A 27,749-nucleotide genomic window follows, 5' to 3' on the forward strand; every position below is an offset into this window, starting at 1 on the left:
ATATGTCTAACTTGAGTATCTATGCTAATAGGAAAATTATATTTATTTATCTGTAGCTACATCCAGAATTATGTATTTATATCAAACTTCTTTATATATTCTTTTTTATCTTTCTTATTGTTTAAATAAATATTCTTGTAGATATTTACAGTATCCTTGTAGATATTATTCAATTATTTCTACATCTTTGAGAATACTCTAAAAACAATTTACGGTGTTAAATTTCGTTATTAGGGTACCCTTCCCATAAACGGACAAATTTTTTGGTCCCATGAATGTCTGCTTAACGGAGGTTTCACTGTATATATATATATATATACATATATATAATTTTTTTTTTCATAGGTGACTTTTTTGAAAATAGTGAAACTAAGGTGTTCAAAAATACATTCAGAAATATCGGTTCAAAGTTACACCACAATATCTGTACCTTAAATCACGAAAGTCAGCGAATTTCTTGATACTGAGGGTTAAATTGAAACATGTTCGTTCGTGTTGAGCCATAGTCTCGTGTATTCCAGTTTAATGAATAAAATATTATGGTTCAACTTTGCACAGTATCAATATTGCTGCAAATTCTAACGAAATTATGGTTCAACTATACTCTTTATTAAACTTATATTTAACCTATATTAAACTAATTGCCAATTTCAACAATATTATGGTTAAACTTTGTACTATTAAATTTACTGCAAATTCCAGTGATATCATGGTTTAACTTTGCACTATATTTAACTTGCAACAAATTCCAAAGATAATATAAATAAACTTTGAACTACAATGAAGTTACAGCAGATTCAAACGTATTATGATTGAGCTTTGCATAAAATTGCAGCAAATTCCAACTATAAAGCGGTGCAACACGTTTGAAATATCCGATTCTATTAGGTAGATATATCAGAAAAACTAAAGTTTCAGAAATTTATTGGTTACGTTTTTTTTCATATAATCAGTGATGATTGTATCTAATTTCAATGAAAAGATGATAAAATTGCATAAAAACACAAATACTGGTAAAATTACCGATCTACATGCCAATATGATTTCTGGTAAAACAAAACAACATAATTATTAATAAACCAAATAAATAGTAAATATAACCGAATAAATGGTTATTGTGCCATGCTCTAAGGTGTCATGATAAAAGTGCCAAATTTTACCGCATTTACCAAATTTTATCACATATTATAAAACCATATTTTATTGTTGATTTTACGAAATTCATTATCAAAGTACTTTGGTGAAAAATATTGAGATTTGTGATGTTCCCATGGAACTAGAAACAGTACATTTTACCATATTCTGGTAGTTTTGACAATACTATTTTTTCAGTGTACAATAGAACAAAAATAGAACTTTAAAAAGAGCTCTAAAGGTCAATAAAAGATTACGAAAACAAAGAAATATGCCAAAAATTTAAACATTGTTTACAATTTTTTCTGAGGAATAGATTATAAAAATTTATTTTTACGATAAAAATCTTCTTTAATAAAAATGTAAAAGTGAACACTCTCTCATAATCAGGAAAAAAAATATAAGTTAAATAAAGTTTAATAAATTTAAGAAAATAGTATAAGAGAATAGTTCAGTAATATAAGTAAAAAGTATAATAAATAAAATAATATAGACGTGAAATATATAAAAACCAATTGGATTTATCCAATAGCCTAGATGCAAAACTTACTAATAAAAATATTAAAAAATTCAATGGGTTAACGAATTTATCAGTTCTGAAAAATATTGCTTAGTTTCAATAGTAATAGCTGTTATTAAAAACTCGGAAGATAATAGCTGTCCCTGTCATTTTCCGAAATTTTTATAATTTTTTTTTTAAATAAAAAGTGAATCTATATACTTTATAGCACTTTTGTATACGTATTTGCTTTGTTCTCAATTTATTTCGTATCTTTTTTAAAATAATTTTTTTTTCGATTACGTTTCGCTTACTCACATTTATAATAACATTTTAAAATGAAAGAAGCATATTTTCTTATCTTTTACATTATTGATTTATTAGATATTTCCAAAGCGTTTCAAAGCATTTTATCATTTCCCTTTCTCATCATTTATATAAACAAAATTTTTTAAAACTTATTCCAATAATTTTAACTGCAATTGTTAATTAAGTTCGCATTGTAAAATATTTAAATGCAGATTTCTTTCATGCAAATTCTTACTCATGTATTTTTTCTCAGAACTGTTTACTTCAGAATAACGAAAAATAGTTAAGATAAAAAAGTAAAACAGTTCAACTACTATGAGTATTTAGATTTTAATTTATGTATAAAGGAAATTTATTATTTTAAAAACATATTTACATTACATTATTCTAGTCTAAAACTCTACTCGATGGCTCATAGAAAAGTATTATTGCAATACAAATTAATATATATATATATATTATCCTTAATCTTAATTTTATATATATTAATATATAATAATAATATATTATGTATACATATACCGTATTATGTATACACTCGGTATTATGTATACACTCTATAANTATATATATATATTATACACTCACTTATTAACTCTCTCAATTCCTGCATTGCAGGTTTCCTTTTGTCGAGTGTTTCATGGAGTTCATCTTCAGCCTTCTTAAGAAATCTTTCAGGTACATTAAATGATTCAAACGGATACAAAATGTCGGATGAGTCCTCCTTCATAACCCCCATTATGAAATACAAATGAATCTAAAAGAAAAAGAGTATATACAATCATCGGGAATATATAAATTTTAATCACATACACTTTATGCGATTACAGTTTGTGTATTGAATAACAGACAAAGAAATTGGAATATTGTCGAATAGTTCGTGACTTATTATTTATAGGCTTAAAAATGTTGCTTCATAAATAGATATCTATAAATGCTTAAAAATATATATGTTGTATAGAGCACTCATGGATATGTAGATGATTAGAAAACCGATGAAATTTCTTATCTCACGTTGGCAACAGTGAGCTGAAATAAAATAAACTGAGTGGAAATGGAGTGTTGAAAGCAAACAGTTCATATAAAGTAACTGAACTATATTTTTGTTTTAATTATGTCCTTTAATTTATGCAAGCATTATAATTATTTAGAGTTTTATTTTAGTTTTAATGATGCTTATTAATTTACATATGAGAAGGCAGAGGCTTTTTAATAAAAGTAAAATCAAACAGAATTAGCAAAAATCAGAAATCTATATATATTATATGACACTTATCATCGATTCAAGCTAAATTTTTGCTTCAAAGGAAAAATTCTACCCTCATTTTAACCTAATTTGTTACATTCTTTAATTTTCAAACCTTCTCCTTCGTTTTTAAGAGTTCGTTTAAGAAAACTGCAGCGTCTCCAAAATTTAAAATTAATAATTGTGTTTTTCGAAATATGAAGTATTTATTTCAAATATAATCTCCACGCGATTTTGAATTGTAGATAAATCAAAAAGTATATAAATAAGAATTAATAGTAATTAAAGAAAGCAGTTGCATATTTTTAGAGCTTCATTTTTAAAATAACAATTTTTATTTTATATTTTATAACCGTCGTTGAATAGCCGAACCAGTTTTTTGGTTTAAGACTATTAATTTTCAACTCCGTAGTCTTGTAATTTTGAGCTCATACCAGAAGACAAAGGAACTCCTGGATCAAGTATTGGGAGAAATTTGCTATCGTAGAGGACTTTTTGATTAAACTAATCGGCATTTGAATTACATTGGGAGGAAGACCACTAGAACCTATCACGGTTAACCTGGCGGCAAAGGGACTCTAACTCATGATCCATCTACCACTGAGGATATTTCACGTCAGCACTGTGGTCGGTGCTAGCCGGATGCGGATTCGTATCAACCAGCCTTTGCTGGGATTCGAACCCGACTTACCGTATTGAAAGGCGAACGCTCTATCCCCTAAGCCATCTTGGCTCTAAAGGAACATTTGATATTTTGTTTTGCACAGAAACCGCGGAGCATAAATTCTCTCAAAATTCTAGTATGTACAGTTTGAAAATGACCTATTGACCATATTGGAAATGACCAGTATTGCCTACAATCGTATTTCGCACAGCTCATCAAATTAAAAAATAGACAACTAAACCTTAATATAACTTTATTTCTATATAAAATAAATAATCTCAGGAATCTTAAGCTGTAATATATTACTTGATTTAAAAAAATAGATTGAAATAAAAGGGTTTGAAATGTTCGAAAATAGCCACCCATTCTCCAGATTTGCCAGACGGGAATCAAGAGAAAAAATGATTTGAAATAAATAGACGAAGTAAGGACGCTTATTTTTATATGCGAGATCAAACATCCATTGCGTTTCTAGACATATCTCAACCACGCAAATATCCTTCAAATTATCTCAATTGTTGGGTTTGCTGATGAATGACCAGCACATCATGCGCGACTGGTTAATGACCGGCTGGACAGCCATAATATTATTGTGAGGGAATTTTCCATGAAAGTTAATTATTTTAATTTTCCATCAGTTGCTGTTTATAATCTCCAACTTCAGTAAAATTAATATAAATCAAAGAGTATTGTTTGATCTCATAAAACTTAATAATACCGTAGCTGCAATTAAAACTTTTTGAAATTTCGTAAGATTTTTACACATTTTGTTGAGGTAAAAGTAAATTTGATCAAAAGCTTTAGTGAACAAACTCTAGCATGCACAAAATCTCGCACAGAAATAAGGTAAATCCTGATTTTTATCCCCTTTATTATTCGTGCAAATCAAATATTTTGTTCCGTGTAGTTTCGCCAAGTAACCACTCAATTTTTCTGTGCTTCAAACTAATATTAACGATACAAATTTCTATAAATAATTTTGCTAAAAATGAATAAATAAATAAACGATTTTGACCCAAAAGTTCTTTATATGTATAATAAATGAAAAAAAAATTGATAAAAAGTGCGTGTAGTTTGTTAAACCATTTTGAAGTTTAAAATACATTAGCAGAATAAGTAGATTGCTACTTTTGTATAGATTTCTGTTATTACACTGCTATTTTGTTTCAAAGAATAATTTAAAGTTATACATTGTTTCAAGTTATGCATAGTTTAAAGTTGATACATTGGTAGAATAAATAGATTACTATAATTACAATGCTATTTTTTTCACAAAGAATAAATTCTTTAAAGTTATACATTGTTTAAGGCAATAGATAGTTTAAAGCTGCATGTACAGAATATTGGTCCAATAAATAGATTGCTAAAAGTTCATAGATTGCTGCTATTACAATGCTTTTTTGTTACATAGAATTAATTATTCAAAGTTAGTTTCCTCTGACGCAGAAGCTTTTAACTAACGAATACAAAGCGTGTTCTTGAAAAAGTTAAGAATCAAGCAACTTTTTTTTTCATTCGGCAAATTTCATTTTTATTAATTGAATTTTTTCACGAAAAATAAGCGGTAGAAGGTAATAATACTAAACTTACACAATTACAATGCGCATAAATTATTTTATCAAGGATTCCTACATCATCTAGTAAGCATTTTATTACATATCGCAGCTTACGAAGTAATAAACAAGTAGCAAACAGCCTCCAGCGTAGCAGCTGGAAGACTTGGAAGTAAGCGGAAGTTAAAAGTATCGGCCTTTGGCGATGATCTGGATAAGTGATCCAAAGAAGAAGAAAAAAAAACTTTTCTTTTCCTCGGCCCAGTCAGTGGCCAAGGTTGTCCACTTAATCCTGTCTTTGTGTCGCCTTGTTATGGCTTTGGTGAATACAAAAAAGATGGTCTTATAGGAAGTAATATCAAAAACTCAAAGAATGGACCTTGAGGAATACGAAATCGCAGCTATCCGCTACCTTTGTAAGTGATAACACTATCATTAAAATCAGTAAGAAAACGAGTCCAATGGCAAAGTTGAAAGGAAACTACGCGTTTATGAATAATTATGCTAAGTTGAAGTGATCGGGTTATTAATGTCGTTTAACGGAGCATATGGTGGTGCTTTAGTAACTGAAAGACAGTTAAAGCATTGTTAAGATAGCGAAAATGCAGAATAACGATTAAGTTCTATTTAATAAATATTGAAGAAAATATGAGTTTAAGCAATCTAATAAACGCGTTTATAAGCATATTATTCTTAAGCCTTGTTCAATATAGACTGTGTTCATTACCTGTTGATAATCGATGGATCGTTTTTAACAGCATAAAATTGAGTAGTTTGACAATGATTTTATCAAGAGCCGTGTTGGGTTAGGGGATAGAGCGTACGTCTCCCAATGAAGTGATCCAGGGTGGAATTTCAATGGTAGTTGGTTGAAACGAATTACGTTCCCGGCTTGTACCATGCTGACGTAAAATATCCTGAGTGATAGATGGATTATGGTTAGAATACTTTTACAATCGGGATAAGCATGAGGGGGTTTGTGATTTTCCAAGTAACGCAAATGCGGGTAAGTTCCGACAAAAAGTTCATTACGAAGGGCAGTTTGCCCGAATGCTTGATCCCAGGAGTTCTCTTGTCTTTTAGTTGGCTAACAAATTGCAAAGAACAGAAGCAGAGTGTAACATCGAACCAAATCAGGATTAAACAACAACGGTTATAAAATGAAATATAATGATTTTAACTGTAAAATCAGTGAACATGTAAATTATAGAGGGAAATTAATCTGTTCTGAAAAACATCTAGCACTTTTATTTAGCATCTAGTTAGTAAAAATAATAGAGTCGGTATTCATATCCATGTAAAAAACTCTCCAGGCACTAATGACATGGATGAACACCTTAATGCAATTGTGCAATATGCCACATTTTTTCATAAATGTGGCATATTATTCTATTTTAATATAAATTATGACATTAAATACAATCAAATTAAATACAATCAATACAATTAAATACAAATGATATAAACATGAGCATTATTTAAATATAAAATTGCTCAACATTGTTTTCAGATAGGTACTGCACAAGAATCTATATAATTTCTACTAGATAACACAGTGCACAGCTTACATGAAAACTAAATGCTCACCAAAATCGTTCTTTTTTTTCAATTTGATTAACATCATGTAGCATCGTTTCATATATAAGTTGTCTTATATAAGGTATATTGGACGCGTGAATAAATCCCGTAATGAACTAATATGGTACATTATAAGATACATAAATAATTGGAAATAAAAAAAAAGATTTGCTATTAAAACAATTACAATGAAGTTTAATAAAAGCAATACCAGTTGTAGTTTTGAACCTCTAAGGAACTAATTATATTACTGAACTAATTATATTTCCAAATCTAAAAATGTTTCTGAAAATATGTAATACTTCCATAATATTAAATAAAATATTTGTTTCAAAGCTAATTTGTTTGCAATAAAATTTAAAATATTTCCTGGGTTAAAAATTGTCATACAATTATTATTTCATACATTATTATCATTATTTTTAGTTGAATATTTGAATTTTTTTTTATGTTTCATGACTTTTACATTTAGTTTTTAGAAATTTGTTTCTGTTCGGAAAATGATTGTAAAATTTTAAGCAATTTCACTTTAATAACAAACGAATATTTAATTTTTCGAATCACCAAGACTAATATTTTAGACATTTAAAACTTTATCGATGGCTCTGAATTCTATAAAATGATGCTTTTTTTTGTTGCAAGTAATATGTTATTTTCATTACTGTGATTTTAAAACAGTTACTCATAACTGTTAGATTACGTTTAGTGCCTACCTCTATGTTTATTCGTCCGGCAGTGGACTGATCGTTAAGACACGGTACCAAGCAGATCACTGAAGTCAAGCATCACTGGCTACGGTCAATGTGCGGGTGGGTGACCACTTGGATCAGTCTGCGTAGGGACCGAGGGTGTGCGGTATTGGTCCTCGTTAAACTGTGTTACCGTAAATTGCTCGACTTCCCGAGCAGGTCGTCGGGCTACCGAAGCGGGGGTGCTATCCCCTCCGCAGAGGATCAAAAATTGTGATGGCATGTCTTCGGATCATCATCCGGAATGTTTCCCAGACCGTCGCCAATGGCCCATTGTGCAGCTCTAGTGCGACGTAAATTAAGAACAACAACAACAACTATGTTTATTCTGAAAATGGTATCAAGCGTCAATATGGGGAAAAACCACAGTTTTGAGAAAGTGAAAAGCGCTTGTGATTTAAATTTTTAATGTTTAAAAACTTACTCCAATGCATTACCTGGGCTCATAAAAAATTGCAAAAAATGAGAATAAGACATTGATTTTGACGATTTTCATCTTGATGCAAAAATGTCATCCAGTAGACAATTTTTAAAAAAATTTTTATATCTTTCAAAATATTTCAGCTATTTGTCCGTTCTAAAGCTCAGATAATTTTTACTACAAGATGGCATATATAGCTTAAAAATATAGCTTTGCTTCCAGTAATAGGCACTTAAACTGTGGCTTTATTTCATTTTATTTGGCGAATTAACTTCGAAAAACCATGTTAAGCCCAGTAATTTTTTGGTAAAAAAATACAACTTCTCATTTGACTTATTTGAATCATCAAGATTAGAGCCGCGATGGCTCAGAGCAAACTGGGTTTGAATCCCAGTCGTTATGAATTCCGCACCGGCTAGCACCGACCACAGTGCTGACGTGGAATATCCTCAGTGGTAGACGGATCATGGGTTAGAGTTCCCTTGCCGTCAAGTTAACTGCGGAAGGTTCTCGTGGTCTTTCTCTTCATGTAACGCAAATGTGGTTTAGCTCCATCAAAAAAAGTCCGACACGAAGGCGAATTTCTCCCAATACTCGAAACCCGGAGTTCCCTTGTCTTCAGGATTGAGTTCAAAATTACAAGGCTACGGAGTTGAACTATATTAGTCGTAAACCCATAAAATTGGGTCAGCTGTTCAACGACGGTTATAATATAAAAATAAAAATCATCAAAGTTAATATTTCAACTTACTCTATTTGGTACTTTCGATAAAAAAACATTAGATTAATTTTTTTTAAAAGCATTGTATTTAATTTTTCAATGTTTTTATTTTCAATAATTCCATCCAATAGTTTTTACGTAACATAATTTCATACACTCTTTTTAATTTTTAAATTTATAAAAACATTTTATATCTATTGTTATTTCATTACTCGAAATAGTTTTAGTAAAGTAATATCAATTTATAAGTTTTATTAGCAAAATTTAAGCTTAAATAGGATTTTNGAGAATAAAAATTGTGATGGCATGTCTTCGGATCATCCTCCGGAATGTTTCCCAGACCGTCGCCAATAGCCCATTGTGCAGTTCTAGTGCGACGTAAATTAACAACAACAACAACTATGTTTATTCTGAAAATGGTGCCAAGCGTCAATATGGGGGAAAACCACAGTTTTGAGAAAATGAAAAGCGCTTGTGATCTAAATTTTTAATGTTTAAAAACTTACTTCAATGCATTACCTTGGCTCATAAAAAAATTTCAAAAAATGAGAATAAGACATTGATTTTGACAATTTCCTTCTTGATGCAAAAATGTCATCGAGTAGACAATTTTTAAAAAAAATTTAATATCTTTCAAAATATTTCAGCTATTTGTCCGTTCTAAAGCTCAGATAATTTTTACTACAAGATGGCATATATAGCTTTGCTTCCAGTAATAGGCACTTAAACTGTGGCTTTATTTTATTTTATTTGGCGAATTAACTTCGAAAAACCATGTTAAACCCAGTAATTTTTTGGTGAAAAAATACAACCTCTTCAAACTTCTCATTTGACTTATTTGAATCATCAAGATTAGAGCCTCGATGGCTCAGGAGATGGAGCTTTCGCCTTCCAATGAGGCAAACTGGGTTCGAATCCCAGTCGATATGAATTCCGCACCAGCTAGCACCGACCACAGTGCTGATGTGGAATATCCTCAGTGGTAGACGGATCATGGGTTAGAGTTCCCTTGCCGTCAAGTTAACTGCGGAAGGTTCTTGTGGTCTTCCTCTTCATGTAACGCAAATGTGGTTTAGCTCCATCAAAAAAAGTCCTACACGAAGACGAATTTCTCCCAATACTCGAAACCCGGAGTTCCCTTGTCTTCTGGATTGAGTTCAAAATTACAAGGCTACGGAGTTGAACTATATTAGTCGTAAACCCATAAAATTGGGTCAGCTGTTCAACGACGGTTATAATATAAAAATAAAAATCATCAAAGTTAATATTTCAACTTACTCTATTTGGTACTTTCGATAAAAAAACATTAGATTAATTTTTTTTAAAAGCATTGTATTTAATTTTTCAATGTTTTTATTTTCAATAATTCCATCCAATAGTTTTTACGTAACATAATTTCATACACTCTTTTTAATTTTTAAATTTATAAAAACATTTTATATCTATTGTTATTTCATTACTCGAAATAGTTTTAGTAAAGTAATATCAATTTATAAGTTTTATTAGCAAAATTTAAGCTTAAATAGGATTTTTCACATCTAATATATTAAATAATGGTTGATATGATGTATATAAGCTCATAATAGTTTCTGTGATTCAATGAAAAATAAACATTGTTAAATAGTTAGATTTACATAACAATATTACATAGAAATAATCCTAGATATAGAAAACAAAAAATCCACAGTCTTTTTATTGAAGTTCATTTAGGAATCTGACTTTTCAATAATAAAAATAAACTAAATTCTTTTAACTATATCTACTAATTTCCTGTACAAAATTTAAATACATATACTAAAATTTTAAAAATTCAAGTATTAAAAAATAAGATAATTTAAAAAATATTAAAAAAACAAGGCAATAAATTTGCTAAAAATTAAAAGAAAAAGGCATCTTAAAGAAATATGTACTTACCGGTTAATCAAAAAGCATAAATTTGAAGAATGAAGGCGAATTAATGAAGAAACATTTAAAATCACTTTAATTTACAGCTAATTTCCTCACAATTAACAGTCAATAGTAAATATGAACAGCTATCATATAAAACAGATTGTTCAAACACTTGAGACGGTTTCAATCTTTTTGAATGTTTGAACATTTTGCGGGTGTATCTTTTATTTATAAAAGTTAGAAAAACCACGTGGGGAACAAGTTTTCGGAAGAAAAGAAAATACTCCATACAAAATAAAGGTAACTTCGCCGCTAATGACGTCAGAGCGAAGACGAAGGTTGATATTGTTGATCCGTGATCTCTCAGTTCAAAACATTGTGGAAGAGGTTAGAACTTGACCTTACAGGAAATACTTTTTTTTTCTAATTTCATTTCACAAAAAAAAAAGATTACTCTCTGATTTTTTCTTATTTTTTATGAAATAAACAGAGTATTTTATTTATTGTAAATATTATCTAATAATTGAAGCAAGTATTACAAGGAACAGATTAAATTTTCAACAATATTTACTGATATACATTTTATAATTTTTTGTTTTATTCTATAACATTCGTTGAACAGCCGATCCAATTGTTTGGGTTTACGACTACTAATGTTCAACTCAAAATCAAACAGAATTAGCAAAAATCAGAAATCTACATATATTACACCCTTGAGCAAATTAATTGAAACAAACTCAATAAATTCAGAAAAGCAAAAATCAGAAATCTACATATATTACACCCTTGAGCAAATTAATTGAAACAAACTCAATAAATTCAGAAAACTAAGAAAAAATGCTATTTTATTTAAATTTATACAAACTCAAAAATTTTTAGTACATAATATGATCTCCACGACACTTTATTAACATTTGGACACGATTCGGCATGGATTCCACTAATTTTTTACAGTCATTTATAATATTTGTGTCCTTGTACCACACAAGAATTAACGCCGTGATTAGCTTCTCCATAGTTGTACAGTCCATATTTAATAGGCGATTCTTGCATATGGCCCAGAGATTCTCAATTGGGTTGATATCCGGAGAGTTCCCTGGCCATTCCAATGTCTCAATTTGATTCTCAGACATGAATTTCTTGACAATTTTGGACGTATGGCAAGGAGCTAAATCCTGTTGAAAAATCCCTGTTCCATCAGGGTATCGTTTCTTCAACTCTGGAACAACTTTTTTTTTAACTGCTCAGAACGCATCATACCGTCAATAGGCTGCAATACCAAAACATCTTCCTTAAAAAACACGAAAAAAAAGTTTGTTTCAATTAATTTGCACAAGGGTGTATATGACACTAACCATCGATTCAAACTAATTTTTTGTTTCAGAAGAAGCCTCACTTTTACCCTTATTTTTACTTAATTTCTTACATTCTTTAATTTTCAAACCTTCTCCTTCATTTTCAAGAGTTCATTTAAGAAAACTGTTGAGTCTCCAAACTCTAAGTTTAATAATTGTGTATTTAGATATATGAAGTATTTATTTTAAATATAATCTCCAAATGATTTTGAATTGCAGATAAATCAAAAAGTATTTAAATAGAATTAGTAGTAATTAAAGAAAAAAGGTGCAACAGTTTTATGTTTTTAGAACTTCATTTTTAAAGTAACATTTTTATTTTACATTTTATAACCGTCGTAGAACAGCAGACCCAAATTTTTGGGTTTGCGACTACTAATGTTCATTTCCGTTGCCGTGTAATTTTGAACTCAATCCAGAAGGCAAGGGAATTCCTGGATCAAGTATCGAAAGAAATTCGCCTTCGTGGAGAACTTTTTGATGGAACTAACCAGCATTTGCTTAACATGAAGAGGAAGATCACGAGAACCTCCCCCGGTTAGCATGACGGCAAAGGGACTCTAACCCGTGATCCGTCTAGCATTGAGGATATTTCATGCCAGCGGTGTTGTCGGTGCAAGCCGGATGGAGATTCGCACAGACCAGCCACAGCTGGGATTCGAACCAAATTCGAACGCTCGGAAGGCGAACGCTCTGTCCCCTGATCCACCGCGGCTCTTACTGATATAGATAAATCTTAACAATTTTACAATATTGCATTGCGAGCGTATTATTTTTTATTGATAATACGTAAACGAGATGCCTAGTTTTAAAACTAATTACAAAATGTTTGAAAATTATTTTGATTATATCATTAAATTCCCTTTTTGCATTGATTTATCTGTAAGCGTTCACTGCAAAATATTCCGGATGAAATTACGGAAAAAAGGACCGACACTCAGGAAACCGGTATTTTTTTAATCGTTTTTTACTGGAGCATGTTATGAAACGAAAAATCTGAGAAACCGTCATTTTTACAGTAATAATTACCGTAAAGTCCCTAAACCGCTAATTAAATGAATAATTACTGTAAAAATTGGGGTATAATATTTTGCGGTACAAATGGACAGATGAGGCACCCAAAGTTCCTGCACTTTATACTGTAATTTGACAGTGCAAAAAATATGTATTGTTTGTATTGTAAAACAATGCAACAATACCATATCCATGAGTAATAAAAATATTTATTTGCTTTTTAAATTCTTAAATGTTATTTCCCTTTTCTTGTGAGAAAAGAGGTAGGTAGATTAGATATCAAATTTTACCATACAGTAAACATATATCAATGCTAATGTATTGGAATAAGATATTCTACTGATATTTCACTAAAGTGATTTTTAACTGGGGAATTCTGTTAAAGTGCGAAAAATTGTTTTATTTCCCAAATTACTTAGGCAATCTGAAAACTACCTAGATAATCTGCACATTACCAACTACACACACGAATTACTCCCAAATTACCTAGGCAATCTAAAAACTACCTAGATAATCAGCACATTACTAATTAGACACACGAATTACTCCCAAATTTTTTAGGCAATCTGAAAACAACCTAGATAATCTGCACATTACCAACTAGACACACGAATTACTCCCAAATTACTTAGGCAATCTGAAAACTACCTGGATAATCTGCACATTACCAACTACACACGAATTACTCCCAAATTACCTAGGCAATCTACAAACTACCTAGATAATCAGCACATTACCAATTAGACACACGAATTATTCCCAAATTACTTAGGCAATCTGAAAACTACCTAGATAATCTGCACATTACCAACTAGACATGCGAATTACTCCCAAATTACTTAGGCAATCGGAAAACTACCTAGATAATCTGCACATTACCAACCAGGCACACGTTGGTGTTGTCACAGAAAATAAGTTATTTGCTGTTACAACACCAACATTTCAGCACACTTAAAATACCATAATGTTTTTTATTTTTCGCTACCTAAAAATCCGAGTTGTTGCAACCAAACAATTAAGACGTTAGTAGATAAAATCAATTATTAATCACTTTAAAAACTATAAGTACAAAGAATAAAAAGATTTAAAATATTATAATGAAGGAAATCAACTCAATGACATTTATTATATTAGGGAATAGAATGAATCATCAATTACTTTAAAAGCTCTAATACAAAGAATCAAAACGTTTAAAATATTATAATTAAGGAAATCAACGCAATGTCATTTATGTATTACATGAGGGAATAGAATCAATCATCAATTACTTTAAAAGTAATAATGCAAAGAAACAAAAGGTTTAAAATATTATTATAATTTCAGAAATAAGCATACTGCCATTTATCTTTCGAAATCACTAGAATCAATGTAATGTCATTAAACAATCAACAAATCAGTTGATAAAATAAGAGAAACAAAATTTTTTGACTTTAATGCAAAGCGTTCAAGTGCACATTACTTACTCCGTAAAAATTCCGGATCAAATTATGGCATTAAGTACCGACATTCAGGAAGCCAGTACTTTTTACCGTAAAATCCCTTTTCTAAACTTAATTTTATCGAACAAAAAATCTAATATACCATAATTTTTACAGTAATATTTACTGTAAAATTACTGAATCATAGTATATTGATAAATATTATTGTATTATTGTAAAAATTATGATATACAATAATGCAATAATATTTATCAATATACTATGGTGTACGGTTACGGTAAAGTTGAATTTTGCGGTAAAATAGATATTACAGATGCTGTGCTCAGGATGCGAGTATTTTTTACCGTAATATGATCCGGAATTTTTTCAAGTGTAGGTAAATTCCTGAAAATGCTTGATTCCGCACTTTAACGGATCTCAAATTAGGTAATGAGTACTTTAATTGATTTGAAGTATTACCCATAAATATCCACCAAACATATTATTTAATGTAAATATTATTTTTATATGATATTAGAAGCAAACTTTAATTCGAAAATATTAGGTTTTTAACAATATATTCTGTTATCTAGACAGCACAGATTTCAGTAATTTTGCAGTCTGTTTTTACATTGAATTGCACAACGTTACGAAGCATACAAAACATATTTTTAAAAACAAAAAATATTTTTACTGATAATCATAATGAGACATCTCGTTAAAAAAATAATGCATATGAATAGAAGAAAAAAAAAAGATTATGTTATTAATCATCTTCATATATGTACAGATTTATCACTTATATCCTCTATCCTCTATCATATCTCAATATTTGCTATTGGGCTCTATTAGTCAGATCTTTTTTTGCGCAGTATAGTATTGTTTAAATTGTATCATTAATTTACATTTTTGTAATGATTTACGTGTAAGCGCGCAGATCACAGCGCGTTGTTTGTTCTTCGAATATATTCAATAACTATTGGTAGGATTTTGTTGTAAAGTTTAGTATTTTTTTGTCTCAAAATAAATTTTTATTGATTGTAATAAAAGAGATGACTCGTATCAAAAACTAAGTATAACAATAGAAGAAAAATTATTTTAAAAGTATCAGATTGTGTCATTAATTTTTATGCGTGTATTGATTTATCACAAACAACCCCGATCATAGTCCGATATTTGCTATTAGGTTCTATTTAATAAATACTAGCTAGTTTTTATTGCGTAGCACAGTATTGTTTAAATTGTATTATTACTTACATTTTTGTAAGGATTTATGTGTAAGCGAACAGATTACAGCACGTTGTTTTTTCTTATCTATTTACTAACTATTGGTTAGGTTTTGTTGCAAAGTTTAAGATTTTTATCTAAAAATAAATTTTTATTGACAATAGTAAATGAGACGGCATAGTATTGCTTAAATTGTATCATAATTTACATTTTTGTCACAGAGATTTTTTTTTTCTTATGGTCTAATTGGTGCGCAGCGAAATATTATTTTTCGCAAAACTTATTTTTATTGGTGATGATAAATGACATGTCTAGTTTCAAAAACCAAGAAAAAAATTCTTGAGAAAGTTTTAGATTATAGAATTAATTTTCCTTTTTGTTAAAAATTTTCAAGCAAACACATCACCTACAGTGCAATATTTGTTGCTCACAGCTGAATAAGGCCTTTTTAATAACCATTCCAAAAAAAAAAATACCCTCAAGAATTTAAATTACAAGATATTTATTATTCCTTACTTTTTAAAGCTGTCTGTATTATTTACTTGTAAGCATTAACAATATTTCATAATTTTGCTTAAGCTCTAATCTTTTAGAATTTGAAAACTACTGCACATGTCGACTTAATTAAAAATAAAAATTTGCTTATGCTTACTCAACATGAACGGTTTTTACGCAATCTGAACGAAATTAAACTTAGGCAGCCTCAAGGAAAAGTAAGCAATATAGCATGAAGTAAAAAAAATTATTAATAATTCATTGAATTCGGAAAAGTTGTTGAAACGCTAAAACAAATATGACTTAAAATAACTATTTCTTTCAATTTCTGCATAGTGCAAATAGTAGTGACAAAAAAAGAAGTAAACGATATGAAAAATAATGAAGTACCCAGAGTAAGTGATATTAAATGTAGTAAAAATATGAATGTTTACTTTTTCCCCTTCCTTGTTGTCACTTATACTTGTTCAAAATATATAATTTTAACTTGTATAATTTGAAAAAATATTTAAAAAATCTCCTAAACAAAAGATTTTCTTCGAAAACACTGATAAATAGTAAAGTTACTTTTTACTTACTACAAGCAATGAAATTAAATGTATACATTTTAATTTCATTGCAAATATTTTTTACTTACAGCAAATATTTTACGCTCTTCATACGTAGGTAAAATTACTACTATGCATGGATTGTAATATTTACTTTCAAAATATTGAAGGTTTCATCGTCATGGTTTTTCAGAAGCAATTCAATAACTTTTTTTTTTCATGAAAAAAATTTCTCACGAATGAGATTAATGAAAAATTGACCTATTTTGTGTTACATCAAACGCTTTGAGCTTTCAAATACCTCAAATCCTGCAAAAATTTAACAAAAAGCTTTTATCACTTCGATTTAGGTCGGACTATGACGAAATTCATACATCATAAGATAAAGGTGACTTATTTCAAAAAAAGTAAATAACTGAATTTATGTGTTTTCATTCTTATTATTTAACTATTATTAAAAATTGTTTAAATATGGAACATACACTACTGCTTATTAATTTACATTCGGCTCTGTTTTAAAGAGAACCAGTTGCAAAATATTACAATAAAGTACTCGTTATAACAATTAACTGAGTTATTTTCATTTATTTAGTTTCCCAATACGTTGTTTTTAATAATTATTAAATAATGTATTCCAATTTTTAAAATGATTTCACTACATGTTTGCTTCAAGTATCAAAATCATGCAAAGTACTGCAATGAAATATTCATCATAAGAATTTACTGAGTCACATGCCTTTATGTATTTCGTTTTCCAATACATAATACTAAACACGTCATTAAATAATGTGCATGAGGCTATAAATTTAATGTGCACGTGTTTTCGGAATAAGTATTGAAATTAGGTATTTATTTCTGAAATATATCGTACTTCACAGCATATGTGTTCAATTGCTTTAAAATTAAAATCATGGAAAGTTTGCAAGTATCTGTTGCTTGTAAATCTGCACAGCGAATTTTTTTTTTCTGTGAAACTAACCTACTGTATGGTAATTCTATTTCTTGTAAAAACAAAAGCACGATTCTGGTTAATAAAAACCAAACCAAAATACGCGGTATTTAAACCATACATTTCGTAATTGTTTCGTTTATATAGCAACTTATTATCGAAAATTCAGGTTTTCTAAATTATAGCTCTGCCGACCGGCCTGTGTAGGGGGCAGGGAACTGTCCTTGCATCAGAAAGGTTCTGGGTTCGAATCCCGGGTAAGGCATGGATGTTTCTTTCTCTCTATCTGTGTTCTATGTCCTTTCTCCTTTGTGTGTGAATGTGACCCGCCCTATAAACGGTGGTAGTGTGACGTGGGCGACGCTGCTCCACCGCCATGGCTTCGCCACAGGTGCCCACTGGGTAACGAAAAGAGAGTTAGCAGTTCTGGAACTTTCTGCGACCAATGGACAATAGTTCCAAGTGCCCGCCATTAAAAAAAATTATAGCTCTTATTACCACGCATTTAGTAAAAAATAGAAAACTGAAAGGAAAATTTATCTGATAAATGGGTTTTATGGCATGTTCAAAGGTATTAATGATAAAATTACCGAATTTTGCAGCGTTTAGCAAATTATATCACACATTATAAAATTGTATTTTATAGATAATTTTGCCAAAATCCTTATCAAAGTACTTCAACAAAAATTACCGAGCTTTTGGGTGCTCCATAAAACAAGAAAGACGGGGAATTATACCATTTTCTGGTAGTTTTGACCATACTTTTTTTTCTCAGTTCGCGTCACTCACTTCTGTATCTAAAATTTGTCATTTGTACCCAATACAGAAGACAACGGAACTAAGTATTGGGAAAAAAAGCCCCAGTGGAGGACTTTTTGATGGACCCGCATTTGCGTTACACAGCGAGGAAAACCACGAAAACCTCCTATGGTTAGCCTAACACCAAGAGGACTCTAACTCATTATACGTCTACCACAAAGGATATTTTACGTCAGCAATGTGGTCGATGCAAACTGGGTGCGGGATTCGTATCGACCAGTTATTGCTGTGATTCTAAACCAAGTCACCTCAATGGTAGGCGAACCCTCTGTTCCTTGAGCCATTATGGCTCTCACAAATATATTAATAGTAATGTAATATTCATTGAAGTTTTACGATAATGTAAAACTTTATTGGCTTCAAAAATATATAGATGGTAATAAAATTCGACATGTTTAATGGCCTTAAAAATTGCCACCCATTCTCAAGACTCTAATGTAAAGAAATAAAAATTATTGTAAATATAAAACATAAATGAAAAATAGATTCAAAACAGAAAATAGGAAAAACTTAAATAGTCAAAAATGACAAAAAAAAAGAAGAAAAATTGCTGTGCCCGAGAGGGGCATATCAGGGTATAATGCATTTTCATGCTCTATGAAGAGGTGGTGAGGAACTAATATTGTTAACAAATGAATCAGAAATCATATGAATAAAACAAGAATTCAGAATAATTTTATTTAATAAATATTTGTTTATTGAGTTTTTTTAGTAATATAATGATTAATTATTGATGAGTAACATTTTAAAAAAGCTTTATTGCAACATATATTGTTTAAAGCAATGAAGCGTTATTAGCTGACTTTTTTTTAATTTTAAATCAAATGTTCAAAGAAATATATCTTCATATTAAAATACATATAATGTTTTTTTTAATCTATTATCAACAGTCAATAATAAGCTCACCGGCCAAATATTTAGTCACCTTAGTGAACAAGCACCGATGAATTGTTGGCTTTCGTTAGATGACGCAGTGGTCAGGTGACGGGCTCAACTGCGTGCGTACTGCCACAGCGTGATCAAAGGAAAGTAGCCATCAGTGAGATATTTTTGTTTTAAACGGAAATTGCGTGTAAATATGGGTAAGTTTAAAGATGTGATAGACAGTGGCGGATCCAGCAGGGGGTCAAGGTGTTCATGACCCCCCNCCCCCCCCCGAAATTGAAGAATAAAATTAGGAAAATATTTTTTTAATAGTTTAAAAAATAAAAAAAAATATTTTAAAAATTATTTAAAGGGGCATATACACCTAGGTAGGTCGGAAAAAAACAAATTTTTTAGTGCAGTAACAGCAGAACGTTTCTATTCAACTCTTCGACGCCTCAAAACTTGGCTTAGAGCAATTCAAAATCAGGAACGATTAAATGCACTCGCATTATAAAACATTCATCGAGAAATTGATTTGGATGTTGAAAAAACTATTGACAGATTCGCCAAAGTTTCTGAAAAACGCATTACATTTATTATTTAAAAATTTTGAATATTTGAATTATTTATGTATTGCTCTATTGTTCATTACGAAAAAAATAAATGAGAGGACTACCATTAGAAACTTCAGTTTTTTTTTCTTCAAAAAAATATTTAAAAAAAATTTGTTTTATAAAAAAATTAATTGTGGGGGGTGGGATCTGAGTCTATGACCCCCCCCCCAGGAAAAATTTCTGGATCCGCCTCTGGTGATAGAGTAGCAAAAAGGGGCAACTGTGTTTGGCCATGCCCATGGTCATACCGTGAATGAAGTTTCTGAACTCTTAACATGTCCACAGGACTCTTCAACGTGTCTACAAGTTGTGGTGTAATACACGTGGTCGCGAAAGACGAGGTCGGAATTGTGGTCGGAAAAATTTGCTGCATGAAAGGGACCGGAGACGTGTTTCACGACTTGTCAATCAAAATCGCTTCCAAACCCGACAGGAATTACTTCAGGATTGAATGAAGGTCCATCCCAACCTGCTAGTGAGAGAACATTGTGACAGATGAACATTTGGAGTCGAAAACCTCGTAAGAGGCCATTGCTCACACAGGCACATAAAGCAGCGCTACTTCAGTTGGCTCGAAGTCATCGAACGTGGACAGTTATTGACTGGCGGAATGTAATATGGTTTGACGAATCACGTTTTTGTTTTTATTCAAATAAAGCACTTCGTCGAGTGCACCGAAGATCCAATGAAGTATTTAATCTTGACTGTATGCAAGGTCAGGTTCAAGCCGGAGGTGTATCTGTCATGTTTTGTGGATGTTTTTCATATTATGGATTGTTCCCCTTCACTGCGGGGGCCACTAACTTAAACAAACATGTTTTTTTGAACATTCTGGATGATCAGGTGTTGCCTTTCAGTCAACATCTTCATAAAGAGTATGTTGCCAATTCCCCTATTTTTCAAGATGACAGAAGTAAAGTTCATCGGGCTGGAGGAATATGTGACTGGTCTTACGAACACTCAGACACTCAATTACATCTCGATTAACCTGCAAAATCACCTGACTTGAACACCATTGAACATTTGTGGGACGTGTTGGAACAATGGATAAAACACCGAAATCAACATCCTCGCAATTTGGTACATATACGCTATGAAATCGCGAATGGCTTAAACTAAATTCGACGTATGTGCGAAACCTTGTGGACTAACTACTTAACCTAATCCAGGTGGTTACCAAACCGAGAGGCGGCGTTACATGTTATTAAATGATGTTTTTCACGATTTCTCTAAGGGGGACTAATTCTTTGTCCGGTGTGCTTATCTATAATCAACTTAACGAAATGAATAATCAGCTTCTTAATAATTAAATATTAAAAATAAATTAAGATAAAAATAACTTTTGCACTTGTTAGATAAAAATTTTTTTTATGAAACTCTAAAGCATACATTTAATTCATTGGTTAGTAAAATACATTCGACTTTTTATATTTTGCAGTTTTAATCACCAAACTGAAACGTTTCATTTCCACTTGTTTATAGTTTAAATAAGCATAATATATAAGTAACATCGTTGAAATAAAACATAAGCATTACATAATATAAGATAGAGGTATATAAAAAATTTAAATTGTGTATTATATTGAGATAAGATATGAAGGAATAACGAAAAAAAAACCCGATAAAACAGCGCCTCGTAAGTTTACAAACTCAACAAACTTTCAATTTGGGCCGTTGAGCAGCAAAATTTAGTTTAATTTGATATTTATTCAAATTAAATAAGATATTTTTATAAAATTCATTAATATCTTAAATTAGTTTGAAATTTACAAAAAGGAACATTCCCCTTTTTATATTATCTAACAAAATAATTAGGATTCTGAAGAAGTTTTAAAATTATTCTTAATTTCAAAAATTATTTGTTTCAATTTTAGATGTAGAAAGAATACCTTTTCAACTAGTTATTTTTTAAGAATTGGATGAAATTGAAATACTTTATCTTTTTTATTGATATTTTAAATCTATTAGAAGATGATATCTCCATTTTGAGAGATTGTTGTTAATTTAAAGGTTATTTACAATAATACAATTATCAGCCATTACAAAAATAATGTAAAATAATGTATTACAAAAATAAATTGGAGCCCGACACTTTCTATTGCATTACTTATAATTTTGAATAAAAAAAATTGAATATTAAATTATAAATTTTATATTATATTTGTTTTTCTTCAATATAATTCTGAAACTGTAAATTACTTTGATTTTTTTCTGTTCTATTTGGGTAATAAAAAATTATATCTTGAAAAATTACATGTCACAGCAACGTATTTTTTTTTAATTGCATTTTTATATGAAATGCGATTTTTAAGTTATTAAAAAATATGATTAAACAAAGTCATAATTTTTTCGCAAAAGTATAAGTTTAAGATTGTGGTTCAATAATTTTTCATAGTTTTATAATAAATGCTATCACTTTCATCATGCTGACATTGGACATTGATTTATAGTCTTAAATAAATGATTTGAAACGTTTTATTAGATATCATCCCATGTTGTTATGTTATATTTTTCAGTAATTTAACCACTTTTTTAAGGAAAATCCATCCACATTTCACAGAAATTTGTCAACTGTATTAGCTCTATTTTAATTAAATTTAAACTCGAACTACTTATTATGAAGTTGGCAGATTATTGCTTCCACTTTGTTTTTTTCTTCTTCTTTTTCCCTTTTTTTTGAGCCATCGATATTTTCAATGAATAAAATTTGAAGAAAAAATTGAATCATTTGGGACTTTTGAGTAAAATGTCTTATTTTGTATGCCATTTTACTGTAAATACCCAAATTTTATTTTATTTTCTGTTTAAATTGTAAATAATACTTTAAACATTTTGCGTAACATTATACTGATTGTAAAAGCATTAACTTGTAAGATAGTTTAAATTTTATTTTCTTCCCTAAATTACAATACTACTGATAACGCATAACGTATATTTATTGGGATTAATATGTTTTTTTAAAAAAAATATTATATAATATTGTTTTGATTTCTGCATTAAACAAATCCTAAATCACCTGATATGTAATTTTGCCTTAATTTATTTTTTAAAATTTTTTTTAACGAAAGTCCTATATATTTTCAGTATGATAATTACATGTTTTATAATTGTATTCACAATTAAAAATATACTAAGTGCTCAAAGTCTTTTTCAGAAAATTTTAAATTTAGCATAGTGATCTAATTGATATTTAGAAAATAATTATGTTTGAACAATTGGTTATCTTCATTCAATTCGGCTTCAACGTCCGAATCGAAGTGGACGCATAACAGTTGATAAAGTTTTTTTGTCCGGTAATTTTTTATTCCGTGCGTTTTTACGTGGTGCTTAGTTTCATGATTTGGTTTCATGTTTGACCTAATTTCCCAAATATAGTTTCATAAAATGTAATCTTATTATAATTCCATTTAGGGTGATTATGAAATAACTATCAGGCATTATCTAAAAAATATATTTGTTACATTTCAAAATATATTAATAGTGATGTTTAAAAGAATACTTCTATGCTTTAGGATTTAAGTGAATATTTTTTCTACTTATTTTCTAAAAGTTTTACTTATCTGATTTATAACGTAGAAGATTCTTTAGTATGGAAACTTATTTTTTCAATCCATCACATAAAAATTACAATATATTAAACAGTTTCGAAAACCATTTTGAACAAATAAAAACATGTTTCTTCCCTTTAACATATAAGTAAGATGTTATTTCTCTAAGATGTAAGAAATATTACTCAAAGCAAATTAAAAAAAATATTATTAATCTATTTCAGTTTTAATTTATTTTGCCAATAATAACATTTAATTTCATTAATTTGATTCATTTTTATTTAATAATATAAATATGAAAATAAATTCAGCCTTACTATTACATTTTGATTTAATAATAAATGACGTATGAGTGTTTTGTCCCAAAAATTTGGATTTGCTAAATCTATAAAAAGCAAATTACTAAAGTTAAAAACTACACTTTGGTTTTGAACTATTTTCTTATATATGAAAAATTTTCATAATGCAATCTATTTTATATAATCGTCATGAAAACGCTTAAATTTTTTAATCATGGACATTATTTTAACTATTCAGTTTAAAGAGGAATATTGGATCAAAATAGAAAATAGAAGAGGATGAATCAAAATATCAATTGCATTAGAATATCAAAATATAGTGGGAAAAATCATTTTGAATCGAATAAATTAGCTTTTTGTTTAAAAAGACTTTTAATATTTAACTGAAGTCAAAGGTGTAAAATACGCTCAGAAAGCATAATAATTCTCGAAATCATATAAACGATAAGTATTTTTCTTAATGGGAAATAATTAAAGCCTGTTTCTAGATTACAGTTTAGTATACATTATTTAACAAAGGTTTTTCTGAAAAGTTTCTTTTTTTTCTTCGTCTTTTTGATTTTATACATCGATATAAATTTGTTTCATTTTAACTAAAACACTTGCTATCGTAATTGAATACATTTTCAAAAATATTATTTTTCGAACTTTTAATGATTCTATATTTAATGTTCCAGTGGGAAATAATCGAGTGGGAAGTTATCGTATTCCAGTTTTCTTAATTTCAAGATTACCAAAGATTTTAATAACTATTCGTAAGGATTTCTAAATTTGATAAAAAAAAATTAAAACCAGTTAAAAAATTTTATTTTTAAAAATATTTTTTTTTTGTTAAAATTTTTTATAAATAGAATATATAATTGTAAAAACAAAAGTTTTATTTCAAAGTTCGGCTATTTCATTTGGGAATTATAAAATTATTTTACAAGAATTTCCAACAAGAAGATATTTTTTTGTCTCCTTAATAAATTTCATAATTTAAACTAATTAAAAGCACTTCAAAGGACAAATTTCTTCTTAAAACGATATATTTCTTAAACACGCGTTGGTAACAGTTTTGATGTTATAGCTCATAGTAAAGGATAGAACATAATAATATGCATTATTTTCTACATGGTAAGTGAAAGCTTTGAAATTGCTTTTTTTTTTTAGATTTAAAACTACTCATCTTCATCTATCTTTCAACGATGAGAAACAGCTGATCTTCGTTGTAATTTTATGCCTTTTATTTGTTCATTTCAGTAGTGTAATAATTTAACATTTTAATTCTAATTGCAATAGAATTTTTAATATGTGCATCACAACAAACTTATTTTCGTTCAAAACTTTCATGGTAACAAATATCCTGAAAATGTTAGTCTTTCTAGTGTTAGTTTTATTTTATTTTTAAAAAGCAAAGTTGCACTGCATTGTAAAAAATTTTGCAACAAATTACAGTATATTCAAAGGCACTTTGGCAAATCATTCGTAAAATCCATTTTCCGTAAAACTCATGTTTACTGCAAAATATTATATCATAATTTTTACAGTAACATTTATTTAATAAGATTGATTTAGTGATTTTACGTGTAATAATTTAAAATGTTAATTCTAATTGCAATAGAATTCTTAATACGTGTATCAAAACAAAATTATTTTCGTTCAAAACTTTTTTGCTAACAAATATCCTGAAAATGTTAGGCTTTTTGAAAGTGTTAATTTTATTTTCTTTCCAGAAAGTAAATTTGAACTTCTTTGTTAAAAATGTTTAATCAAATTACAGTATATTCAACGGCATTTTGGCATATCATTCGTAAAATCCTTTTTCCGTAAAACTCATTTTTACTGCAAAATATTATATCATAATTTTTATAATAAAATTTATTTAATAAGATCGATTGAGTGATTTTACGGTAATTATTGCTGCAAAAATTACGGTTTATCAGATTTTTTCTTCCATAGCATATTCTGGTAAAAATGGAATTTGCGGTATGAATTACAAGCAATCGGGGTGCGGAATCTTTTTACCATAATTTGATCCGGAATGTCTTACAGTCTGCTGAGTATATATTGATACTTAAACTAAATTTAATGTTTATCTCGAATTAACCTTTTTTTATATACATAAAGTATCCTTTTCTTCTATCTTTAATTTATTTGACGTTCAGTAAATATAAGTCTTCGATTTTACATTTTACGGAAAATGTACTTGAATATAATAATATAATGTAAAATAAAACCATCAAACACTTTTATAATTATGAGATGTTATTTTTTATTTCATACATTCTTGTTATTCTTATACAACAGAAAGAGTTTAATAGAAATGAATACGGGAATTTCCATTTTTTATTATAAACATGATCTGACAAATTTATTTTGTTATTCAACTTGTAGTACTGAATAACAATAATGAATTACAACTCAAAACATCTCAGCGAGATTAAAAGCAAAAACAATTTAAAAAATAAATATATATTTCAAACCAGATCAACCAGTCGTTTTCAGACAGAAGAGAAAATATGTTTTTTTTATTTTTGATAATATTTTTATTCTACTGTCTGACGTCATAACAACATACTTGAAAGGTTCATAATTTGTTATGACCATACGGATTTATCTTCGTCATCAATAACACTTTAACCCATATCTGGGCCTCATTCATTCGAGTAATCTCTTCATGTTTGTAAAAAAGTTTAATGACTTCTATTTTAAAAATACATTTTTTATCGCGTGAGACGTATGGGGTGACGTAAGCGTTGGATCAAAGTACGAAAGTGACGTCAAAGGAGCTACCTCCAACCGTGACAGGGTACTTTTCAAGTTCAGATAGGAGATCAAAATATTGATAAGTTTAATCTTGAACTCAGTATTATTTGCTAAACATTAAGTGACGCAATTATAGGTCAGGTATATATTGATTTCTTGTACTCTTCAAACTCTTCAATTTTTTATAATTTTATAATCGTCGTTGAACGGTCGATCCAATTTTGAGGTTACGATTGCTTATGTTCAACTGCGTAGCCTTGTAATTTTAAACCCAATCCAGAAGACAAGGGAACTCACATATTAGGTATTGGGAGAAATTTGACTTTTTGATGAAACTAACCCGTATTTGCATTACATGGAAAGGAAAACCACGAAACACTCTAACGATTAGCCTGGCATCAAGGGAACTATCAACCACTGAGGCTATCTTACTTCACTGAGATCGGTGCGAGGCAGATGCAGAATTCGTATCAAACCACGCTGGAATTCAAACCTGGGTCATTGTTATTCGAATCGATTTTATTGTGATTTATATCTGCTCCCATAAAATCAGTGATTGAATCAATATTTAAATCAAATTATTCGAACCTTAAAGGAATTTCTAAAACACCAATCAATTTCGTGATTCGAATCCTCAAGTTACAATACGTAAATTATAAGAAATAATAAAATATAACAATTCTAGATAATAAAAAAAGTATCGTTCTTAATGGAATTTTCTTTATTTTAAATTTATTACCTATGTCACTCCTTAAGAAAAAAAAATTGCATTAAATGCTATTACTTACATCTTTATTGATTTATTCTAAAACATTTTTGACCCCCAAATATATGAAATTATCTTAAAACAGATTTCTTAAAAAATTCACCTTGGAATATTTAGCGATACCTAAAGGATGTTAAAATTTAACGCACTTGAAAGATATTAGACCAAAAAATTATTCTTCATATGATTCTTAAAAAATAAAAATAATAATAAAAATATCATAAACTAAGCTATTTCAAACATCAGATTTTTCTGATTACTTATAAGTAAGAAAAATAATGTAGTGAATTAATACTGTTTCACACTAGCATACAAAAT

General features: G+C 29.1%; 1 protein-coding gene across 4 annotated transcripts in view; it reads right to left on the reverse strand.

Moving 5' to 3' along the window:
• The window catches only part of LOC107440956 (clavesin-2), a 58,635-nt gene that overhangs the window by 12,264 nt on the left and 18,622 nt on the right, over positions 1 to 27,749 (reverse strand). For 3 of the 4 annotated variants that reach the window (XM_043048377.1, XM_071185137.1, XM_071185139.1), the window contains one exon: positions 2,531 to 2,699. In XM_043048377.1, coding sequence (XP_042904311.1) covers positions 2,531 to 2,681 — 151 coding nt within the window. In that variant the 5' untranslated portion in view covers positions 2,682 to 2,699. Of the gene's footprint in view, positions 1 to 2,530; positions 2,700 to 10,788; positions 11,037 to 27,749 lie in introns of those variants that run through there. The other variant, XM_071185138.1, reaches the window with a different exon arrangement.

Source organism: Parasteatoda tepidariorum, chromosome 9, assembly GCF_043381705.1.
Source record: "Parasteatoda tepidariorum isolate YZ-2023 chromosome 9, CAS_Ptep_4.0, whole genome shotgun sequence".
Taxonomy (NCBI): Eukaryota; Metazoa; Arthropoda; class Arachnida; order Araneae; family Theridiidae; genus Parasteatoda; species Parasteatoda tepidariorum.